General features: G+C 40.7%; 1 protein-coding gene across 1 annotated transcript in view; it reads left to right on the top strand.

The window, feature by feature from the left end:
• Nucleotides 1-4,784: 4,784 nt before the first annotated feature.
• LOC150082896 (uncharacterized) overlaps nt 4,785-25,431 on the top strand; it is a 58,783-nt gene continuing 38,136 nt past the window's right edge. Inside the window, exons 1-2 of the mRNA XM_090376898.1 lie at nt 4,785-4,868; nt 14,986-16,143. Of these exons, the coding sequence (XP_090233024.1) occupies nt 15,031-16,143 (1,113 nt within the window). The 5' untranslated portion in view covers nt 4,785-4,868; nt 14,986-15,030. The remainder of the gene's footprint in view (nt 4,869-14,985; nt 16,144-25,431) is intronic.

Raw genomic sequence — 25,431 nt, 5'->3', positions numbered from 1 at the left:
ATAGAACTTCATTCACCGATTTGGCTTTTGTGATCGAGAGGTGGGGTGATTTGAGAGATCAAGCTTTAGGCCAATTACTCTAAGTAAGCCTCCAGCTGCTTAATTTAGTTTAGCTCCATCCAGGGTCGTCTCAGGTAGCTGCTTCGAATCCTTTGTTTGTAGGAAAAATTTCATATCTGTGCCTAACACAGAAAGTGTGACAAGAAATGGTTCCAAGGCATCAGCTTTGATATGTGAAACGCTGTTTAGAATCCAGATTGGAATCAACTGGAAAGCTGATGCCATTCTGATTTCTAAACAGTGTTTCTAGGAGGTTGGTGGTTGTCAGGCGTCCTTTAATAACAGTATGTAGGTAAGGTGGCTTATGAGGGAAGCAGTGATCCACTAGCTTGGAAAGGATGGCCTTTTCAAAAATCTTTAGTCGAGAGCAACCGACAGAAATGAGTCTGATATCTTTGCGATCCTTAGGTTGTGACTTTTTCGGGACGCGTGTTACTAAGTTTACGAATGAACAAGTTACGTTAGAGTCATCTGGAACCCAGTGGTCAAGTGCGAGGATACAAAAGTGCACGTGCTTTCAATAATCGTGGTTAAAGTCGCGTGGTTACTAAATACACTATAATGTTCTTGCATTTTCTCTATCTTGTGATTTCCTCTGACCTGATGTACTCGTTTTGGAGCATAAACAGAAAATGTATTACTTTTTTATTTCTTCATAGTGCGCGACGAGTAAAGTCTATTTTGCGATGTTTGATTTCTCAAGGTGGGTTTGTGTGTGTGGTGTGTGTGTGTTTTGTGTACAAGTATGTTTTCGCTTTTACAAAGCGTACACGATTCGCATTCTGTCTTGAATTGCACAAAACTTGAAGAATATGCTGCAAATTTTAAATTAAAGCTTTATTGTATTTTCAATATAGCTCACTTTGTTCTTTTTAAAGAAACAGAATTATCCTTCCCTCAATTTTACATTATCCTCGATTTTGTAAATCACGTTTTTATGTTGTTGTTGTCCGTTTAGAAATATATTATCAAAGTTTTGCTGTAGGTGTGGGTTTTTCTGCTATTATTTATCGAGATACCGACATAAAGAGAAATGGTTTTTCGTAAAACTTATGACCACATATGCTATTTCATTAACAAAGAAAACATACCCGTACCCTTATCTACGCCTGTGCGTGCATGTGCATTTTACAAGTTAAATCGTCAAAAAGTAATGCGTCAAAAATATACTAGAATACTAGATTCTATGCTTGCAGAAAGAGCCATCCATCACTCTAATGCAGCGTGCAGCCGGTAAGTGGCCATCATTTGATGTTTGGTAACATTTTATGCCACTATATTTGATGGAATATCTAGTCTTCTGGCTGACGTTTTATGCTGACTTTTCCAGCCACAGTTTGTATTATTGTTTTCATTTTACAATAACATTGAAGCGTAAATTTTAACTTTTTTTTTTGTAAACTCACGAAGAAGACTACTTTTTTATTAAATAAAACCGACTGCAGAGAAATAACCAGTTTTGTGGGACAATGTATTTTTTGAAATGAATCGTTTTCTTTCAATACCTATAATTTTTTCAAGATTTTATTAAGAAATTAAAATGCCACTGATTTCGTGTATAGTTTGCGTCAGGATCAACTTGACTGTCTAGATGCAATCGATCAGCATATTAGAACTCCACTTGCCTTGGAACTCTTTTCCACATGTTCATCGGCGACATTTCTGAAGCAATGTTTTTCCAATTATTTTAAATCTAGTTGTATTTTCCTTACCGATTATCTGAATACTTTTTCGCTTAGTATGATATTTGTTTAAAAGATGAACTATTATTCTTGTATAAGCATACATTTTCATAATAACGAACTACAAAATATTAAAGTGACCGGAAATATTACACAAAACTTAAATTTAACTAAATATCGGGTAGGAATGTAATATCTCTGTGTTGTTAATAGATATACGACCTTTAAATGAAATATAAAGTAATATATCCACGTAGCCATTTCCATGAAGCAGAGATTTATGAAAAGAGTTTGAAATATTTCTTTAGAAGGGTAAGTGTCTTATTTAGCCTTGGTTTTGGTAAGCTTAGCGATGTACTCATCACCTACAGGAACAGTGGTTACTAGTGTGGTTAAGAAAACTTACCAAGACATCCATTATACAGTACATTTTTCATAAATTGATATCTTGGAAATTATCTCCGCCATCCTACCGTGACGGTCTCATTAGTGTTCGGTGGATTAGGGTTCTCATTAGTGGATTAGGTTTCGGTGGCAGTTCATTTTAATTAATTGAAAGACAAAAACTAGTATAAAAAAGGGAGTAATTAAATGGAAAGTGATAGAATAATTCGAAAAACAGATAAACCGATAACTTTAGGCCCTAAATGACGTTCAGAATTTTTTTACATCCTCAGATTTTCGGCATTCAAGAAACTGAATGCTAACAGTTCCTTAAAGAAGAATCAATACTGAGACATAGCAAACAGATGAAGAAAGAACAGAATTATTAAGTACAGAACAATCTCTTATTTGTCCAGTGTAGCTGTAGTCCAGTATTATTTTAATTAATTTTAATGCTATCGCATTACTGCCTGTTTCAGTTGATTTTATTTCAAAATATAGAATTAAGTTCGCTGCATATTAACTATTTATCTCCCATGAGTATGAGCTTTTACTAATTCTAATTTTCTAACTAGTTAACGTTATATTCCTAGTAAAGTTTCGTCCAGTAGGTTGCATTTTGCAAGGCCTAACACGTTGACGAGGTACGAAGAAGTGCTCGACGTGCTGGAAGAACCAAGGAAGGATTAAAGGATTTTAGCTCCTCATCCTTTTTTTTTGGAGAAGCGAGTAGTGTAATCGCATTCCTATGGTCAGCCCCCATGGTTATCAAGCGGATAGCATTGCTCTCTCTTTCGTGCAGGAAAGGCGTGAGTTCCATTCCTGCTGCCGACTAAAATGAGAAATACTTCGCATCAGATGAAAGAAACTTATGGGCTTGTTCATGCCATTTCAGAGTTGGATCCCGGCAAGAGTTGCATATCGTTATAATATGAACTTAGTCTGTGTTCTTGATGAAGTTTTATTATAAGAGGCCAGATTAATCGGTTTCGGGCTAGGGACTGGATGGTTTTCTCTTTCGCGAAACTCGTACTTTTTGTCCAAAAAATAAAATAAATAAAAAAGAAAAGAAAAATAAAAACAGGGCCACTGACCAGAGAGTATGCGCTATTTACAAACAGAAATGCAATACTGTACTTTCAGAAGCCTTACAGAAAGACAGTTTCCAGGGAAGAAGATTTAGACATCCCCATGCAGCGAACTTAATTTTATATTTTCAAATAACATGAACTGAAACAGTTAACAATAGCCTGGTATCAGTGCCCATATGCCAATGTAAACGGGATTGAAGTAAAATTTCGAACTGCATAATTGAATGTGTACTGTGAAGTGATTTATCTACACAATAAGTAAGATGACATTTTAGAATCATAATTGCAGTGTTACCCAGTATATTTAAGATATAACTTGGGAAGCATATTTTGATTGCCATTTGAGAATGAATGTTGGAGATTAAAATATGCGTGACCGGTTAATTTATTTAGTAAATAAACCTGTACTTGTATTACGATATATTAAAATTACAATAACAATTTTTATGCAAAGCAGTGGAAACTCTCACTATGTGCTGCCATCTATTGTATGAACTTAGAGTTACTGTTCATTGTTTTGTTTTGTTTTTTCTTCATTGAAACCCTCCTCTGGATTCTTTGTCTCTAACATAGGGTACTGTTATTTTCTAGGTGTTTTAATTCCATGAAAAGTAGCAGTTAGATATTCAATTGTAAACCAGGAAAAAAAAATCAAACAAGAAAAAAAAAAATGTCATTCAACAAGACAAATAGGGAAATTATCCTTCGTTCTTTTTACACTATTCAGCAATACATGCCACCCGTCATGCTTTAGCTCAATGTGCGAATTTCAGTGATGGCAACGATTTTGTGAGGTGATTTATTACTTAGAAGTTCAGCTTGAAGGAAGGGCGGAATAATCTGTTCGGTGAAAAACTGTCTTTCTTGCACTGACAAAATGGTTCCTGTACTCGGGAAGTTTTTCTTTATTGACTCCATTGCTTTTGGTCATTCTTTGGCACCAGAAAGTAATGTCCGATTCTTTAAAAATTTTTAATTTTATTTCAAGTGGGGCAGTTAAAATTTTTAGCGAACGAAGACTATTTTTCATTCGCTTCAGCACAGCCGAGTGGTTATGTACCTGTAAAGCGTTATTTTCGCTGCGTGGCTGAATCCACGTGATACCACTGAATACTTCTACTCTCCTTCTCTTGTAAACTGCTGCGACTCTGTTCGTTCTAGAGTACAAAACAGAAAACTGAATTCAAGACAACTTGTGAAAAGAAATATTTTGAAATACTTTAAAAAGTTTTCTCTCCGAATTCACTTCATTGGATTTTATTTTAACCAAAGTTATTACCTAATAACTTTCGTTAAAATAAGGTTCATAACTTCTTATCTTAAAAATTAACTCATTAGTGTTGCAGTTCTAATATATGCAGATCTAACACAAGGTTACTTTCACTTCTCTGACCATATGAATATGATCAGAAAAGATCCTACTTGTGTACACAAAAATGTAAACAAGATTCATTCACCAATTCAGGTAACAATTCCCCTTCTCTTTCTCAACCCCACTGCCTGTACATACATACAGATGTGGACAGCTGGAGGTAATGAAATTTATTTTTTACTGATTTTCTTAGTTACCTCGCCTGGAACTGTAGTCGAGTTGAAGACATAAGAAGTCCCATGACTGCACATCGTATTATTAGCAACGCCACGTTCCAAAGTAAGTAGCCTTCTGTTTCTGAACATTTTAAGTGTATCAAAGAGGAAATGTGTATATTAAGGGGATTGAAACTCCTTTAAAATTTTTACCAGTTGGTTGACAGCATGTTTTTCAGTATACGTTAGTTGTAAAATTGGTTTTTAGGAGCATTAGCAACTAAGGCCATATTGCTTCGGGAATATGCTGTGGTCATTCCCTGACCTTTCCGCATCCTCCGTATTTGGTGGTGACGGGCCCGAACCCCGGTCTAATCAAGAAGCGTGTGCTACGCACTGCTGCTCCTTCCCACCTGGCTACGGAGGCGCCGGGGGTGGTGATCGTGGAAGGTGCCGCGGGTGCAAGAGATGCTTGCAGAGCTCCGATGGACGAAGTTGAAGCATTCGTGTTTAGGAAGTTTTTGGCAAGTTCATATAATGTAGTTCTGGGAGGCGGACGCATTTTTGAATAGCTGCCGTGAGCGCAGAAATACCTCTTTGCATCTCTAGATTGCATGCAGAGTACAAGAAGCGCACATTTAGGAGTCTTGTCCCTGGCTTGAATACACAAAGTACGCCCCTCACGATAGGATTACTTTAGTGCAATAAAGATTTTAATCAGTTCATTTACCAATGTGGTGAGTCATCATTTTTTTTTTTACCAATCCTACATTGTCTTTAAGAATTTAAGCATAGGACAAGCAATGTCCAAAAGAAAGTTTTCGAAGCAAAATAAAAATTCCTTGTCCGATAAGATACCTGAACTTGAAGGAATTTAATGTCGGATTTCAGATGGAAACCCTCTACAAACGGACTTTTTAATTGATAGCGGTGTCAACAACGATGTTATATACATTTTTTTCGGAATATAATTTTTTTTTGCAAAACGTGCCCATTGAAATCTTAAATAATTGAGGAGGGGGATACAACATTCGATAATAAGCACGGTATTGAAGTGCTGTAACTATGAATAAACCCCATCGTTTTTAGCTCACTTTGAAAGGCATGATCGTGGATGAAACTGGCTGTGGCCCCGACAACACAAATGGCCTGCTGCAAAAACAGTAGGCCGTTTGTGTTACACAGCTGCTCCACATGTTTAAAGAACTAGCAAAACGAAGGACATTGACTGTTGTAATTGAAAATGAAGAGTTGCTCCATAGGGCGAGAGAAGCATGTAGTTAGACCAATAGAAGAGTAAACATTGCAAGGACTCGCTAAATCATGAGTAGGGTATGCAAACTTGAAAACATTCTTTCGTTTATAGAATTAACAGCTTCAGCAAGTTGTTATCCAGTAATTCAGTTACATCGATAAAAATCCTGAGAAGGTACTTATGGGCTGTTTTTTTTTTTTTTTTTTTTTCCCCCCACAGCATGGTTTCGAGCGAGAGTTGCATGGCGTTTTCTCCTAAGATAATTTTACAATCTCTCTAGAAAAAAATTATAATTTATTTATTTTTTATTTTTTTAGTTTCGTTCGCTAGAATATATCAATAAACGTTTTCCCAACCAAGTTCCATATGGAATTTTGGACCAAATGTTACATGTTAAATTCGTTTTCGAAGAGTGCAACGTTTATTTCTTTGCTTTAACGAGAATCATTTTTAGAAATGACTTTCATAAACCTGCTTTCATGTCACTTAATGCCACCTCGGCATTTGACCGCCTCAGCACCGGCTGTCTGTCTCTCTGGCTCCCTGTCCTGTCAGAATGATCTCATCTTTCAGTAGTTTGCTTCGTGTTTTTCTTCTTTAGCTCCTTTTATATCTTTAATGGTGGTTCGTCGATAGTTTTCCCTTAGATTATCTGAAATTTGTCTGTTTTCTCCTGGTCTGGCTGCATGTCACGCCTATCTCTTCTCGATTTTTTTTCTTTTTTTTTTTTAAATTCTGAACTATACCATAATTATTTCCACGGCTTGCGCCAATTTGCAATTTAATAGGTTGCCATGCGAATAAAATTCGCTACGCTAGGACGGTAATTTCTTATGCTAGACTTCGATCCCTTGGGTTACTGCTGTTACTGAAAGTTGCTCCAATTTGCGGGGGGGAAGAAGTCTACCGGAAAGTGCATTATTAGTAATGTTATCCAAATACATAGCCACACCCTCTGAATCAAAGCAACGAATTATGTGCATAAAACAAAGGTCAGGCTCTGTACTTAAATGTGTAGTACGTCTTTGTGAAGTTTTGAACTGTGCGGCATCTTAATTTTTTTCTTCTACCTCTTATAGTGTTCAAAAGTGGGAATTCATTTTATAAGATTGTGCAATAAGTAATGTTCGTTTCTTGCACAATCAAGATAACGATATGTTAATTACGTTTTCTACCCATGCGCTGGAATATTAGTATTACTGGGTTAGTATTACAGAGTAGGCATTTGCTTTGCACTACATTCCAGTGTAACTTCGAGAACCGTATTTGGTTGAAATGTTAATGGAATTGAGATATGGGTGCTTTGCTATCGTCAGTGATTGTCTAAATTCTAAAGCGAAGGATTACTTGATGTGATGATCTCTGCTGATCAAGGGTATGGTCAGTCGAAAGCGGGTTTTGTTTCATGAGGACAGGCGTGCACTCACATCGTTTTATTCAGATTCATCACTGAATCCGAATAAACGATGAATCCCACCTAGTAATGCAGCTTCAAAAATCGCGGTGCTTGGCCGGATAATGCAGCGCCATCTCTATTTTCCAGACCTTGTGCCATCAGACTGTTATTTATGTTGAACTTTGTAACGTCGTTTTGACGTTAAAAACCGATCCAGTATAGAGGCAGTGAAAACTGAACTGCCATCTTTGACCCAAAGCCAAAAGAATTTTTTTTAAAAAATGCGGAATAAATGCAAAGGCAACAATTAATTACAGTACTTTTCAAACTAATGAATCCCACATGCATGTTATTATTATTGTTGTTTGAGGAGTTTTAGGTGCATCAGCAACTCAAACCATATTGCGCCATATATATTATGTAAATTCCGTGTGTGCTGTGGTCGAGTTTCCTCTTTGCTGGACGGATTTTTACCCGAGTTACTCGGAGAAAAAAACCATGCAATCCTCGCCCGAGACCAACTGACTCAACGTTGTAAATGAGCCCTTAAAAATCCTCCGCGTCATTAACGGGAATCGAACCCTCGCTTTTTTCACACGGCATAGGGTGGACGGTGCTTGTGTGTGCACTCTGCTACCTGCAAGGGCGACGTGCTCCTGTAAGAATGACAGAGAAGTCACGCCGCCTCACAACCGAGAGGAAGGCTAAAACTGTATTTATTTATTTTTCCCCATTCCCAACCCCCTCCGCTGAAACAAAGCATGTAACTTCAAAGAAGAGAGGATTTCGGGCTTTTCTGAAACTCATTGGGGTATCTGCAGGGAACACAATACTTCTTTCGTCATAGCAGCTTGAAGAGGAGGCTGCATAAAGGAACGAAAGTGACCTCGTGCTGCCGGTGTTCATTCTCCAGAAATAGCATTGCTGTCGTCCGAGTTAAAATGCAGCCATAGTTCAAGAGAGTCAAGAAAAACCTCGAGTATCTCGAGGTCTTTTTCTTCCCTTAAACTTGGATTTTTCATACAGAAAACAGCAGGTCGGCCACAGAATACATGCAATTTACAGACATAATGTGTACTGTGCAATATGGCCTAAGTTGCTGATGCGCTTAAAACCATAAAACAACCAACCAACCAGCTTTCCGAAGATGATATGCAGAGAAGGCATCAATTCTATGGCAAGGGGGGAAATGCTGTGTTACAACACCTGCTTCCTAGACCTGCTTATTTTCATTTGGACGGAAGTGTGAACAAGCAGGATATATAGATTTTGGTAGCATGACCTCTCTGTCAGCTTCATGAGAAACGTAACCACGGAGGAAAGGAGTAGCCACCTTGTGGATAACCCAGTCAAGTCAAGTTTGATGCATCATTTTCGATTATTAATTATTGCCTTGGTTTAATTCGACACTTCTTCACCGAATCCCACCAGTGCGAGTATGTAAAGTGTAAAGTGTAAAGTGTGTTTAGGGTCTAACGGCACCAGGGGTTACCCCCATCTCCGTGTAGTCTACATTGTCGCGTGTTACAGAACACTGTAAAGGCCAGAGATTTAAAAGTGTATGGATATTGTTGGATGTAGTGTCGTGTACCGTTGTTCATCTGGCTATTTAGCCGCTGGACCCCTACTGAGGCCCAACGTTGCCCACACTTAGCCCCGTGGAGGCAAGCCAGGTACACCAGTATTTTTAAATAAGTACTCTGGCAGGTCCTGCCACCTAATTTCCTGGGATTTCAGTGGCTAGGACCAAAAAAAAAAAAAAAAAAAAAAAAAAAATGGGGGGTGCGCTAGAGGTTGGGTCAGGCCAAGGAGTTTTAAGTTATACAGTGTGGAATTAAGAATTTTGGGTGTAGGGCTAGGATAATTTTGACATGGGATGAACGCTAGTTGGAAAGCTAGAGGGGGGAGGGGAGACTAAAGGCTGGGGGGTGAGAGACAGAAGTATAGGGTCGATAGAGTAGATGACCCCAAAATCAGTGAGGCAGGCCCATGCCACACCAGAAGGAAAGGGGGGGGTGGCGGGGAGGAGACAAGGGGACCTTCACCTCCTCCCCGCCAGGACAGGGGAGAAACAGGGCCGCGCAAGGGAGCACGGGTTCAGGATCGCCACGTGGCATTGGCAGCAATGCTGCGTGAAGTCATAGTTGGCAGAGTCCACTCCGAGAAGGTAAGATTCGAGTAGTGCAGTCCTGGGACAGACAGGTCCCGGCCGGGTGGTGAAGTCATTTCAGTAGTGAGCTGCATGAAGATGTATTTGGTAGAGTCAATCAGAGAGGATCAAATCCGAGTAGTGTCAATCCTGGGACAAAGAAGTCCCGTCCAGATAGTAGAGTCATTTCAGTGGTGAGTCAACTTGGTGGGAGGCGAAGCCGGAGCGGCAGTCATGGTAGATGAAGGTGATGTTGAGACTACATTGTAAAGGCACAATTATTGTGCAGGTTGAAAGTCTTCACGGGGATTGCAGTGTGCTGAAGCAAGTAGTGGTCTTAACACATGGCTGTTTAGGCCGTTTCATTGTCTGGTTGGGTCTGATTCTGTGGTTGTGGTAGGGTTTTCCGCCTCGTGAAGAGGCCCTGAGCAAAGTTCGAAAAGGCTGTATAGGTATGGTGGTCTTCCAGGAGATGTTGCTCCTGATCTCTCGGGTTGAAATGAATTTGTGTGATGAGAGAAGATCTGAGGTCATCATATAGTAGGCAGTCATGCATCAAGTGGTCCCAGGTTTCCTGGGCACCACAGGTGCAAAGGGGGCTGTCGGAAAGTCCAAGAAGGTTCAGTTTGCTGCGAAAGGCACCATGCCCTGTTAGGAGGTACGTGGTTAGAAGGCCTGGGGAGAACCAGGATGGTGATTTGGGATATACTTTGCATATGTCTGGTATAAATTTGCGGGTGATGGCCCCTTTGGTGGATTCAGACCATCTGGCTTGCCAGGTCTGTTGTAAGTAGGTTAGGAGTCTGCTTTTTTCGCTGGAATAGGTGTTAGCAGGATCCGTGGTAAAATCAATAAAGGTGGTAGACTTTCCTCTGCTGAGTTGATACATCATCCCCACATGGGCCACCTCAAGGTCTAGGGGCAGTACACCGGCGAGGACTTGTAGGGCATGCGTGCTGGAGGTGCAACATGCTCTGGTTATCGTAAGGAGAATTGGCCGTTGAATGATGTTCAGCTTTCTTCGTCCTACCACAGTGGAGGCTTTGGTGAACCATATGCCAGAACCGTAGGTGATAGCTGGTATGAATATGGCTTTATACAGTAAGGCTAGAGTGCGTTTTTTGAGCCCCCAATCTCGGCGGGTAACCCTGGCAACCAGTGCAATGTAATTTCTAATTTTCTTTTGTAGATAGTTGAGATGTGGGAGAAATGTTAGTTTGCTGTCGATGATAATGCCAAGGAGTTTCAGCTGAGTAACAAGCTTGATGGTTGTGCCATGTATCTTGATTTGAGGCGGCCTCTGCGGATCAAGATAGCCCTTCAGGAGAATGGATTGAGTTTTTGTGGATGAGATGGTCAGATGGTTTTTCCGGACCCACGCTTGAAGGGTGGTAAGAGCGCTGTTGGCAGATACTTCAAGCTGAGCCCTGGAGTCCCCTGCCAGGATCAGGGAGAGATCATCAGCATATGCCAAGGTCTGGACATCGCCTAAGTCAGTACTGAGAAGCTCGTCGAGTACAGAGTTCCAGAAAAGGGGGCCCAGGACAGAGCCCTGAGGGCAACCTCGGTGGACACGACGTTCCACGCTGGAGAAGGGAGCCTGAACCACAATGCTCCTGTCACTGAGATAGTTGGCAATGCAGTTGTAGAGATTTCCTGGGAGCTCAGCGCGTCTCAGCCGTCCGAGGACGCTAGGCCACCATAAGGTGTCGAACGCCCCAGCAAAGTCGATCGAGATGACAAGGAGGTACTTCTGGGTGCAGTTCCTGGCAGCATTTGTAATAGCCTCCAGCGCATCGACCGTAGACATGCCCGGTTTGAATCCAAATTGATTTCGTGCTGGTAGCTGTGCAGTATTGTAATGGTTTTCCAGTCTCCGTCTAAGGAGCTGCTCAAAAACCTTACTCAGCACAGGAAGGAGAGCAATAGGCCTGTACGAGTCAGGGCGATCATACAGTTTAGTTGGATTTTTGAGTATGAGCCGAATGGACGCAGTTTTCCAATCAGTTGGGAACCATCCCTTTAGCAGGCAATGGTTGAAGAGGTTTAGCAGGGTTTCTGGAGCGAATTCAGCAACTTTTTTAATTATTTCGGGCTCGAGCATGTCCAGGCCTGGTGACTTGTTATTTCTCAGTCTCCCAATGGCCATAGAGAGATCCTCGACGTTGAAAGGCTCTTCCACGAGTGTTGAGTTATAGTTGTTATTGTCGAGGCAAAGCTGCTGTTGTTCTGGTGAGTTGTCATCTGGTGGCTGTATGAAAGAGTAATCAAGTATGTTTGAAATTGAATGCTGCCAGGTGGAGGTCATGTGGCCTTGTGGGGTGATTGTGGAGCGAATAACTTCTCCCCTTGGCAGTTTGTTTGTTGTTACCTTGAACACGACACCCCAGGGGTCAGAGTTACCAACTGTTGATACCAGGTGCTCCCAGGACAGTCTTTTACGCTGCCTGATCATCGCGTTGTAGGAGTTTCGAGTTTCTCTGTACTCCTGCCGGAGGTATTCAATTTCTGCAGGGGGCCAGGATCGCCTGGCTCGTTGGAATGCACGCCTCTTTTGGTTTACTTCACGTCTGAGGGCCTGAAGCTCTCCTGACCACCAGGGGACTGCTCCAGGGATGGGATTTTTCCGTTTTATTGCTGTGTTTGCAGCGTTCGTAATTATGTCCGTGACCTTGCGCTGATGGGAGTCTGGATGCTGAACTTGCACATTCTCGGTTTGTAAGTGCAATATCCCATTGATGAGTGTTTCTTTAAACAGGTTCCAGTCAGCTTTGTTCAAAGCGTATCTGTGTTGCTTCTGTCTGATAATTGTGGACTGAGTAATCGATCTGTACATGTTGAAAGTTATGGCCCGATGGTCTGAGGTGGACCAGCCCTCCCGTACGGTCCAATCCGACAGAAATCTAGCAAAGGACCTAGTGGAGAGAGTCACGTCAATCGTAGATTCCCAAAGTGAGCTGGAAAACGTCGGCAGGCTGTTGGGCCTATTTATGACTTCCAGACCACTATTGGCCAGGAACTCCTCCAACCGCTGTCCATTTGCAGCACTTCTACGCCCTGGGGTCTCACTGTGCCAGAGGGCAGAGCGGCAATTTACGTCAGCACAAATGACAATCTTTGCACCCGCCAGTTCTGTTAAGACATGTTGTAGGTACTGGACTGCAGGTAGAATGTCCTCTCCCGGCCTGCAGTACAGAGAAACGGCATAGAAGTCGCCCAGAGAGGAGATGATGTGGGCACAGGCGGCCCATGGAGAACAGAGATGAGATATCTGCATCACAGTCAAGTGAGGATTCCTCACAGCGATCGCCGCCCAGGGTGTCACACCAGGAGCCTGGACAATTTTGTAGGACAAAGGGTATCCCCTTATTTTGTTTGAATGAGTGTAGGGTTCTTGTATTAAGAGAATATCGATGTTTTCCTCATCTGCCTTCTGTCGGAGTTGTGCCACAACGGCCTTTGCCCGCTGCGCGTTTATTTGCAGGAATTTTATCTTGTTGCTGTTATACTGTTTATGCAGTGTCCCCATAATTTATTCGTTGTTGGAGCGTGCTCTTGGCCTTGATGTAGACAGGGCATTTATTATCCCGAAGTGAGTGGGCATGAGGTAGTTTCTGGCTTTTACAGTTAGCACAGATTGGTTCATTGGCCTTGTTCGGGCAGGTTTCATAGCTGTGGCCTTTATCGGCACAGTGACCACAGGTCTGTTCTGTCTGGGTGCACGTGTGGGTCGTGTGACCGAAACGACAGCATCTGAAGCATTTTGGGACAGCTACATGCTCCTTGTAGCGGTGAGAGCCCCAATTTATGTACACTCGATTGTGGTGGGTCAGTATGTGCCAGGCTGTTGGTGCCAGTTCTACAACCCAGTTGAAGGAAGTGCCACTTCTAGACTTTGTTTGGTACTTTGGCTTTACTAGGTTAGCTGGGTTCTCTTTTGGGAGTGCATGTTGGAGGTTGCGCCTGTACAATTCATCTCGTATGTTGTTGGGGTCCAGGCCCTTGTCGATGTCATAAATTACTATTGAGGGTGCCTTTTTCCTTGGGGGCTCAGCTAGAAGGCCCAGGGTAGGTATCTTAGCATTTGTTAATATCATATCAGCGTCGTCCTTCGAGTCAGTTTCTATGATGATGCCAGTATTTCGGGTCTTTCGAATGGATTTTATTTTAGTGTTTCTCAGGTCATCAGTAAGGGAAGCGATTACAGTCTTCTTAATCTCCTCGCTTGTTTTTGGCGCATTGGCTGTGGCCGGCTTGAGAACTACCAGGTGTGGTGTTGGTAGTAATGTCTTTCTTTTTGGTGGCGGGTCCGTTCTCGTATTTGGCTTTGTGTTCCTCAGCGCATCAGCAAAAGTTGGGGCGCGCTGTAGCATTTGTGTGCCCCTACATTCGAGGTATGCCTCGAGTTTGGCCTCATTCCTCTCAGAAGCAAGGTGAACGTTGCGCAGGATGGTTTCAAGCTTTGCCCAGATACCAACAATCTCGCCCCGAAGGGTTGAGGTAATGCGGCTGGAAGACTCTTTTAGTTTATTTTCTAGTTCAACTCGCAGGGCCAATACCTGCTCATTAACGGTGCCCTCTGGAAGAGTTGGGTCGATGTTAGTCGACTCTTGCTGTTTTGTCGTCTTTTCGCGGTTGTCTTGTATGGGGCCCTGTATGACTGTTAAATTACAGTGGTACCCACACATGCTTCAGAATGACTTTCTACCTCATGGCATCTTTACCTGGACACCCTGTACAACCCGCGAGGTCTATGGCCCTCGCGGGTTGTACAATTGATATTAACACCATTCTTTCTACATCTGATTGAAAAAACCCTATTTCGAATTCCGTCAATTTTGCGAAGAATTTTTTCACAATGTGGCTGAAGTAATTTTTTTCTACCCTCTCTCTCTCTCTCTCTACCCCGGAAACTCGGGTTTTCCGCTTAACAATGAGGCAAATCGACCACAGAATACTTGCAATTTACAGACATAATATTCTGACACTTCACAGCCTTAGTTGCTTTGACGCTTAACACATACACGACCTATGTACTGTACTTTTTTTATACATATTCCTGACACGTCATCCATATGTCGAGAAAGACTACACGAGTAGTCGAAAGCTGTAGAAGTTTTTAATAATGATTTTAACTGTTTGTGTATATTTTATTAATTTGCCAGTTATACCGAAGTTATCATTTGGAGGCCTTCATTATATTATTTTATATTTTAAATTTGTAGAGTGAGTTTATGAGTTTTATGGTGTTTTCAGTGAACAAAAGTAAGTTATTTTTATACTTTCTGTGTTTCATTTTGGAATTAGTGTATCAGTTATTCAAGAACAGATGTAAATGAGTGACCTGGCTTCATAGGCCTATTTAGTTATGTTAATATAGCATTATCGTGAGAACAGTAATACACATTCTGATTGGATCTGTTTCTCGATCTTTCTTTCAGATCACACAAGGAACTCACGTAGCTGACTAGAGGCACGTTCCGCAGATGGCTCTGTTGTATCGTTTCACCAGAATTTGCGACCGTGCCAATACTGGAGTGTTCACCTTCATCGTTACGCGTTCGGTGACCAGGGATTTACATCGAGATGCGACAACTAAGGAATTCATGTTTGGATATCATCGGTGGGTCGTTTCTTTCACGAGATCCGAAAAGATGATCGGGGTCTACCTCATACTCCGCGATGCTTCCCAGAACACACGTTGCTACGTTGACTTAAGTTTCATCCTCTTGAACCGAGAGCATTTCAGCAAGAACGAAGTATATGGAGAAAAACAATGTCGATTTAATGCAGAACAGCCTGCTCACGGACCCGCGAAATGGATGCTTATGAGTGAACTGAGCACCAGAAGGTTCGCTGACGAAAACGGAGAGTTCTTGATGGAATTGTCGCTAAGCAATGTTCTGACAGTGTTCGAGACCAACATCCGAGTTTCACATTTACCATTTGGCTCCCACCACAAACTTAACAACATTGAAAGTTCATTCTTCATCTTTGGAGGCTTCGAATGGAACGTTGGGATTCTTCCTCAGGGTACTCAGGATGGTAGTGAGACGGGAAACAGGCCTAAGGTTCTGCTTAACAGGCTGACAGGCTTCGACCACCCTTGTCGTGTGCAGTATCGTATTGTATTAGGGGATGGCGACAGGTTGGCGGATTCCGGATCTCTGGACCAAGTGTCAGATCTCAATGGACGAGTTAGTGGATTCAATTTGAAGTGTTTGGTGTCGGACCTGCTCCGTAAAGGGATGCTTCGGGTATATGTGGAGATGGTGCGTACTAATACCATTAGTGAAGCAAAGGTTCCTCAAATTCGAGATCCCAACTCCACTCCCAATTGTTACGATAGAGATAAGCACGGATGGTGTGTGGAAGCTGACCTGGAAGGCGAGTTTTTAAAGTTGAAACTGTTTTGTTCTGATCTCCACCACATTCCACGGAATCATCTGCGGTATGTATCCTGGAACGCCTACATTATCAGAAATCAATCAGGGTCCAAAGAGAATGTGCTTGTTCTTAATGCTCCACATTGTGGCTATTATATGCAAGACGGTATGGACATGGGCATCATCATGGAAACGGATATCAAAGTTAGCGAGGTAAGTGGTACCAGTTCTTAATATTGATAAATAAATGCATATATATATATATATAGGTTATTTTTATATATTTCACAGTTTAAAGTTCTAAAATAACGAATATTACGACAGGAAACTAGCATTGTTTTAACAATGACACTTTTTGATCTAATGGAGAGGATTAAAATTACTCTTCATTGCTTTCCCCAATATCGAAAATACAAATGCTTGTCAGGATGCACATCCTTAGCAGTCAATAAACTGCCGAACCCATCCATAGAGAAGCACTTTGGTTTTCCAGTAATGATGTTACCAGAAAGAACAATTTGTTTTCCAATTATTACCCTTCCATTCATAGGTTCGACAGTGCTTTTACGTGTTGTGCTGCTCGGCCACTATAGGTAACCAAAATGATGATGATGGGGGGAGGGGGGGGATGACCTAAATTTATCCATGTTAATGGTATTTTCTGTTTATTGTTCGTTGTAATATAGCGTGCATATAAGTAGCGATGAAATGGATCCCTACAAAAGAGAAGGGGATTTTCTGTACCATTGGTAATAAAATTTGAAAAAGGGTTTGGATCAGTGACATACTACTGTGTATTGTGTACCATATGTATATATGGTATACATACATACATACACAGAGAGAGAGAAATAGAAAATTTTCTTTTTAAACATATACTGCGTATATAGAATAGAGCGAGAAAATTTGTCTAAAAAAGTTTTGTAAACAAAAATTGGTTTTTTGCCTTAAAAACGAAAATTCTGAAAATATACGCTATAATGATTAAGCTTGTACTTGTTTCGAACCGTCCAAGTTCAATTCCCCTTTACTGGTCAGGGTATGAGCTTTTAACGGTTTTTTCCTTACTCGAGCTCAATTATCTGGGCTTAAAATAAAAAAAAATATATAAATTTTCTGTTTATACTCCGGTACGACAACCAAGTCAGTAGAGTTTACAATAAATCGTCAATACAAATATTTATCGTATTTAGTAGTCACGGGCTTGAACCCCGGTCCACTCAAGGAACGCGTGCTATGCACTCTCGCTCCTGACCACTGGGCTACGTCAGGCCTAGATGGGAGAAGGATGTAGGATTCCCCTCCTCCCGTGAACTTTATACAGTAGTTAAAATACCATCAATGTCCTGAAACCGATACTGAGGTTGTTGATGCGCTGATGGGTAGGATATTTCGAATTGTATCGTGAAACGAGCCCCCATTTATGAGGAGACTCTGACAGCAGGAATTATTAGATTAACAGCTTTTAAATAATAGAATTGTTAAAAAAACCTTGAACAAACTCGACCACATCACTACTTACACCTCCTTCATGTCAGAGTCTCAGTTCACCTATCAATATATTTACCGGTTTCTTCAGCCAGTCATTACCTACGGATCTGAAATCTGGGCGTCGGCAGAAAAAACCATGTTAAAAACCATCTCATCTGATGAGTACTGGCTTCTTCCGTGGGTGCTCTTCAAGCACAAGCTTCCACCCCTCACACATACTTCAGAAATGACTAAACTACTAAACTACAGAAAAGTCTCAGAACGGATCTTTACCCTCCGCTTACTCGTCACCATTAAAATGATAGCGGGTGAAATCAATACGCCAAGTTTTTGGCAGATTTGTAATTGGAGAATCCCCTCGAAACCTTTAAGGGCCCTACCTTCTTTACAGTCCGTGGCGTGGAGGCTCAGGAAGGGTGACAGATTCCTGCTAATGAAGATGCTCCAAAACTTCCAAGATATGGATGCTGACTACAAGAAATTCATTGAGGGCTACAGAAGACGTATCATCAGGGAGCAGCTCTCGTTTTCAACCGAGTGACTATCACTGTTTTTCCTTGATCGGTTTGTTGATATTGTGGAAAAAAAAAAAAAAAAACACCTGCTTTCATGCGTTTACAACTTTTTTTTTGTTTGTTTTTAGAGTTTTAGTTCCTTTCTATGTTAAACTCCTAGCATTTTTGCTGTTATAGGCATTGCATCAGACATCGATGTAAAATTTACATATTTTTCCTGAATCCAATAAAGATATTATACTACTTCAAGCACTGACGGACTAAAATAGCCAGTCCGCCAGCGCTTATAGTAATAGCAGCAGTAGTAGTAGTAGATGGCTAGTGTGGATTTTCTGTATGATCTTTATGGACCGATTTGGATATTGTGTAATGGATGAAAAACAGTGTTATACCCAAAGGTCGATTAAACTAGTCCCGTTTGAAAATGCCTCTCAGGGTTCCTGCGGGCCTGACGAGATCGGAATCCAGACTCCTCAAAACTAGTGTCAAGTGGCAAAAATCACTGTATTGTCACAAGAAGACTACAATTATGGTACGTAAAAGACTGAATTCCAAATTATGGATTCCAGTATTTTATGCCACATGGTTTTTCGTCATGTTTATTTAGATTTTCCAGGGGGCACCCTTTTTTGCCTAGAGGCCAAAACAGCTAAAATGCTGAAGGTCATGGCTCGCATGGGTTCTCACGTGAAGCAGTTTGGAAGAACAGTTCCTTACCACTAATTAGGTATTTTTAGAAATACATTTAATTTTTGTTGTGAATGTTTATATTTACGTTTTAATTTATTTTTACATTTCTCTCTATACATTAAAAACGTTTTCATCCTAGTGATATTTATTCGAGCCAATGTTGAGAAGAGGGCGAGGCAATTACGTCACTACAAATTCAATTAATTATTGAAAACTGCCTCCATAACGTTCACCAACCCCGTGCACGTGCTTTCATGCTAACATTTGATGTTCCATTGTAATGTTTTTTGTATATTAATGAATATTGTATACAGTATTTGTAAATAGTTTAGTATTTTGTAAATAGTTCAAATATTTGTATAGTTTGTAAATATTTCAGTTAAATATTTTAGTCTTGCTCTTTCGGATGCAAAAATATTCCTCATGCATTATAGAACCTGAAGCAAAATGCTTTTTCTAAGTGACCTATGTAAATGCAAGTAAATAATTACATAGGTCATTTTCTGATTAGATATCGATCAGTGCGTTTCAACAGGTGTGTCTTTTACGTATAAAAGATTTAACTTACCTTCGTATACCTCTACATTTTATGTAGAAAAGGATGGGCGAGCAAAGCGAGCAGGGGGTGAAGCCCCCTAGTAATAGTTAAATACGAAAATTCAACAGTTATTACATAATACTAATAACATTTTTGTTATGTGGTTATAGATACTGAGATGGTGCATAAAAAAATCATAAGAATGGAATAAAGAAAATGGAATATTATTAAAAATGAATATTTTCAAATATCCATTTTTAGTAATATTCCATTTTCTTGGTCGCGGGTTTGACACACATGGCCTAGAGGAAACAAAAAAAACCACGTAAGAAAAGCTTTAGACAAGTGTATTTCTGGAACTGTGATTTCGGAAAGTATTTGATTATGTATTTGAAAATGGAAGAATTTATTACGGTGTCAATATGTGGCAGCAATTCCAGAAATTTGGTACTGCTTTAAGTATTTCACTTTTCATTTATACCATTTGCTACCTGTTTCTATTCCGCACGAGTTTCGGGAAAGGGCAAAACGTCCAAATGGCCTGACCATACTGTACAGAACCGAAAGCAGTAATCCATGCATAATGGTAGTTAATTACTGTACTGGATGAAGATATACGTGTAGAGTTCAACTGATTGATCACAATTCTCGTAACCGCCAGAGATTACGATACACGTACGTAGATAATGACAGAGAATCAAGCTATGACCATCGACTGGCGAAATTTGTCAGCATAATTTCAGTGTTTGGTACATTAGTATCAGAAAACGATAGCGGAGTAGATATTTCGGTTGTACTTCGCCTCGAGAAAAGAAATATCGAGCAGGGCACGAAGTCGAAAGAATTGGAAAGAAATCGATATTGGATGATTAAGTTACCGGGGAAACTTTTCTATCGAGGAGGAGAGCGAGTGACTAAAGTTCTCCAAATCCTTCAAGATTTTCACGAAGTTTGTGATACGAATGCAAATAGGATCGATACTAAAGTGAGAGAACCTAACGCAGCAAAAAGATACTGGAACCTTCGAACTGTTGTCTTGACTATGTTATTAATGATGTCATCAAGAGTACTGTAGTGAGTTGTAATATGAGTATACTGTCCTATATCCATATCCTATCTCTTTAGTCTCAACTACCCTTTTTCGTATCAACTCGCCATGCCATTATAAGCGCTATACCAGTTGCCTCACGTCTGGAAAGATCTTGGTTCGGTTCCATGCAGACCGGAGTGATTTATTGACTTCGACGTTGACAGAAACTTTACAGCTGCCGAACTGGTCAGTGTCTGGCGTAGATATAGTTTTTTCTTTTTTTTCTCTACCGTCAGCTGTGGTTCTTAGTCCCCCCCCACCCGAGTAAACAGCTTTGTGACTTGCATTGCGAATGTTAATTAATATATACTGTGCTGCCACTTTATTAGGTACATCCGTGCTCTGCACACAAAAAATGGTTTGTCCCACAACGTTGCAAGTCCCATGACCACAGTTGAGGATATAAATGCAACAGAACAAACTTTCTAGTATCAATTAAATGTAAAACCGGTAGCAAGAATGGGGAAAAGGAGTAATCTAACGGACTTCGAACGTGGCATGGTAGTAGGTGCAAGACATGCTGGACAAAGTATCTCTGAAACGGCAGTTCTCCTGAACTTTTCACCCACCACAGTTTCAAGGGTGTATCGATAATGGTGCAACGAACAGGAAACATCCTTTCAACGGCACTCCTGTTGAAGAAAATCGCTTGTTGATGCGAGAGGTCAGAGGAGGATGGTTAGAATTGTGCAAGCAGACAGATAGGCCACAATGTCGCACATCACGTCAGAATACAACCTTCGTGCTCAGAACAAAATATCTCAACGCACCACTAGTCGCACTTTGTCGCGAATGGGCTGCAATAGCCGACGGCCACATCGCGTACCTTTGTTATCAGTGAAGAACACGCCTCCTGTGGGCACAACAACACCAGCACTGGACTATCGAGTATTGGAAAACAGTTGCTTGGTCTGACGAGTTGAAGTTCCTGGTGCATCATGTTAATGAAAGGCTCAGAATTTGGCGAAAACAACATAAATCCATGGACCCGTCGTGTCTGGTGACTACTGTGCAAGGTGGTGGGGGCAGTGTTGTGGTGTGGGGAATGTTTTCTTGGCACACGTTGGGTCCATTGATACCCATAGATTCACGTCTGAACGCCACATTGTACCTAAGCATCGTTGCTGACCAAGTGCATTCGTTCATGTTGACAGTTTATCCTCGGTCAGATGGTTACTTCCAGCAGGATAATGCGCCGGTGCACAAAGCCCGAATCACTATGGAATGGTTCCAGGAACATGACAATGACGTTTCTTTGCTGCAGTGGCCCGCTCAGTCCGCGGATCTCAACCCTATTGAACATCTTTGGGATGAGCTGGAAAGGGCTGTTCGCTGCAGGCCTACACCTCCGTCGAATTTTAAGGAACTGCGTGACACACTCATGTCTGCATGGTACTCCGTTCCTGCACAACGTTTTCAGCATCTTGTTCAATCCATGCCTAGACGAATTCATGCTGTTGTTTTGATGGTTAAAGGAGGCTCAACACGCTACTAGGTAGGTATACCTAATAAAGTGGCAGCACAGTGTATATTTTTTGCAACAACAGGGTAAAATGTTAATAAAACTTGTTACAATCATTCGTGACAACTTTCGGCATAAAAAGAGGCATTGATAATGATTATAGCAAATGGAGTAGAGTAATAATATTATACACATCGAAATATGGTGGTATGTGAGATAGTTTTCTCTGGTCGAAAGATTCCAGCGTGGCCGCAAAGAGAGTTGTTATTAATACACACCCTTGTGGAGCGCCTCTAGTAACGATGTAATTGCGTCGACATTGATTATGGGAGACCAATATGCATACGTTTGCGTGACAATGTGAATTATTGAGGGGATATATAAGTTATCGTATGCGGCTTGTCAAAGAAATTGAAGTTGAATCGCGACTTTCTGTTGAAGGCGCATTGTATCATGATTAAAGTTTCAAGTAGATTGGTTGGTTGTCGTAAATTCTTTTTTCACTACTGTGTGCAGGTTGAGCAGTTCTGTTGCTAAAACATGATCTGCACTGGTAGCACAGTGGTCTCTTCATTATCCTCCCCACATTGGATGTAAAAGGCCACGGTTCGAATCCCGTTGATGACACGAGAAACTTTTGTGGGCTTTTTTCACTCTGTGGCTGAATTAGTCGGTCTCAGGTGTAGATAACAAGGTTTTTCAATCTTTTTTTCTTCTCCGGTATTAACAGTCATCTTTCAAGCCTCGACAAATTATGGCGTTATCCGATTGATTGGTATTATTGCCAATTCGCAAATACTGCCATGCTTTCATTTGAATGATCCTTCCAATGGCGGTCCACCTCTCTTTTACCGTTGTAACTATTCATTTTTATATTTAAATGGCGCACTATGGCCACAGATGCCGATGCGCCTAATAAATCCCCAAACAAACAATCATATTTAAATAACTAGCAAGTTTTCATGTTAGATAATCTTAAGTATGTATGAAAAGTATGCATGTGTAAGAATGAAAAATAATAATGTGACAGCTGCGAAAAAGTTTGACAAATGCTCATGCAGAAACATTAAAACATTTTTAACCCGCACAACCCTGATAATAGATTTGCTATAATTGGCTTCAGTTGCCCTGGTGCTTTGCCATCCTAACCCGTTATTTTCTCCACGGATTTTTCCCCCCAGTGTTTTTGGCATTGGGAGCAGTGCAAAAACTTCTCAAGGATAATATCATTAAAACTATATGCTGCATTCTCAAAGTTTTTACAACTGCAGTTATTATGTTAATGATGGCAATATGCAAATGCCCTGAAGTATTCGCGTAACTTTTTAGTGATGTCAGTATAACTCGTATCATTTGCTAGACTCAATAGAGGCCTGAAAATCAACGGCTGAGGAAGAAAAATTCATTTGCGTTCGAAAACCTCCCATTGCATTACATTCGTAATGACAAAAGATAAACTTATATTCTTTGAATATGGTATCAAAAAGTATAATAAAAATTAAAATAAAAATACAAAAATACAGTTTATTTGATTTCGCTGCGACGTTGATCTGTTTAAGAATTCCGTGGCTCGTTTCCTTTGATGACTTTCGATCAGTTTTAATGCATTTTTTCTTCTCCATCTTTCTGCAGTTTCTGGCCGTATGATTTTCTGAAGATTAAACTGACAGTCGGGTTCGCATTTCCACTGATAAATTCCGTTTTGTGACTATTTTGATCACAGTTTTCGGAAAATGTTTCCTTTTTTTAGGAGCTTCCAATGCAGCATGTCCATAAAATCAAGTGATAACTCCATCACTTTCATCAAGAACCAAAGTAAAGCGAGATAAGAAAACAAGGCTGCATTCATACGTGAAATAAGTGGAAGAAAGAAATATGGAGGCATAGCAACTATCTGCAATTTTTTTTTCCTCGCTTGTAATTTTCTCTCAGGGAAATTTTAACAAGGAAGAATTTTATGGCTGCCTAATTTTGCTTTGCGCATTTCGAATTCCCGTGATCATCTACGTTTTATTTTGTGGCGCCTTTTCCAGAAAGCGGAAGACAGAAACGTAAAAATTTTTCACATATTTCACCTCAATGTATGCGTGTCACAAGCTCGGAAATGAGAACTAAACCAATTTTACTTAGTTGAACGTGTCTTTCAGATTAGATGGTTTTCTTCGATACGCTCCTTTTTTACAGCAGTATTTTGCAGTTCGAATAGAATAAAGGATAAATAATAGAATTGTTCTATATACAGTGAATAAGCATTAGAATCAAATGCTGATTCAAGCGAATTTGAAATTTTTTTATGCGGTTTATTGTTGCAGAGTTTTAGGCTCATCAGCAACTTCGGCGATATTGCTCAATATATAATATGTCTGTAAATTGCGTGTGTTCTGTGGTCTGCTTTCTGTTCGCTGTATGAAAAACCCGTATTTCCTGGAAAAAAATCTGCTACTCTCGCATGAAACCAGCTAATTCAACCAAGTTTTGAAAAGACCAATAAACATTTCTCTCGTCCTTGACGAAATTCCAACTCAGGTCTTTTCCACCCAGTGTGTGGAGGACAAACATTTCTCTCGTCATTAGCGGGATTCGAATTCAGGTCTTTTCCACATAGTGTGGGGAGGATAGTGATCATACCAACTGTGCTGCCTACGAGCACTTTGTTAGACGGAAACGTGGAGGTTTATCCATAACCAGGGTGTGTGTGTGTGTGTGTGTGTTCAGCGCCGAAGCAATCAAGGACGGTAATGAGGTGTCAGCATATTTTGTCTGTAAATTGTGTGTATTCTTTGATCAGTTTGCCTGTGTGTACGGGATGAAAAACCCTAGTTTCCGAAAATTATAACCATGCTATCTGAGACCAGTAACTCGGCCATTTCCATAATTAAGTTGTATGGGGGTTAGAAGTAGAGTTGAAATAAATCCTTGAAACTAGGCTACATATATGGACCTATTTTGTGTGTCATATACCCTATGTACGTTGTGTATGTGTGTTCTGTAATAGATTTGCCTGTTTGTAGTTTTACCATGCATCTCGCTAGAGAGACGGACTAACTTGGCCACAGTTTAAAAATGCCCACGCAGTCCATTAAAGCGTCTCTCTTTCAGACGGGATATTTTTCTGAACTTCGGCCAGCAATTGGAATCAACCAAATCCTATTTCTCAAAGAGCAACAGCCGTAGCTACAGTACTATTGTTATTGTTAGTTGGGTTTTAGGAGCATCAGCAACTAAGGCTATGTTGCTCCGTGTATATTGTCTGTGAATTGCGCGTGTTCTGAGGTCGATTTTCTGTTTGCTGGACGAAAAACCCTAGTTTATAGGAGAGAAAACAATGTTACCCGCGCCTGAGACCGACTAACTCATCTACGTTGTGAAAAAGACCCATAAAAATTCCTCCCGTCATCGATGGTATTCGAACTCGTCTTTTTCTCCCGGTGTCGGGAAGGACGGCGGTCCTACCAACTGTGTTACCCACGAAAGCCTACTGTGCTGGTCTAGAGGTCAGAGTATACGTAGCACCCTTAATGAAACTAAGGTCAGAATACCACCAGAATGTTTTTAACTCCACAAATACTGAAATCGAATCGAATTCAGTATTAGTGACCTACAATTTGAAAATTTCAGCGTATTATTATTATTTTTTTTTAAATTCACCTACTTAGATTCATATTCATCAAAAAAAAGTTCAAATTAAACTAGAATAAGAGATCACATTATGTTC

Source organism: Mastigoproctus giganteus, chromosome 7 (genome assembly GCF_048544385.1).
Source record: "Mastigoproctus giganteus isolate SK-2022 chromosome 7, ASM4854438v1, whole genome shotgun sequence".
In the NCBI taxonomy this organism is placed as follows: domain Eukaryota; kingdom Metazoa; phylum Arthropoda; class Arachnida; order Uropygi; family Thelyphonidae; genus Mastigoproctus; species Mastigoproctus giganteus.
The sequence above is the reverse complement of the archived record's forward strand: the minus strand, read 5'-3'. Positions and strand labels throughout refer to the sequence as shown.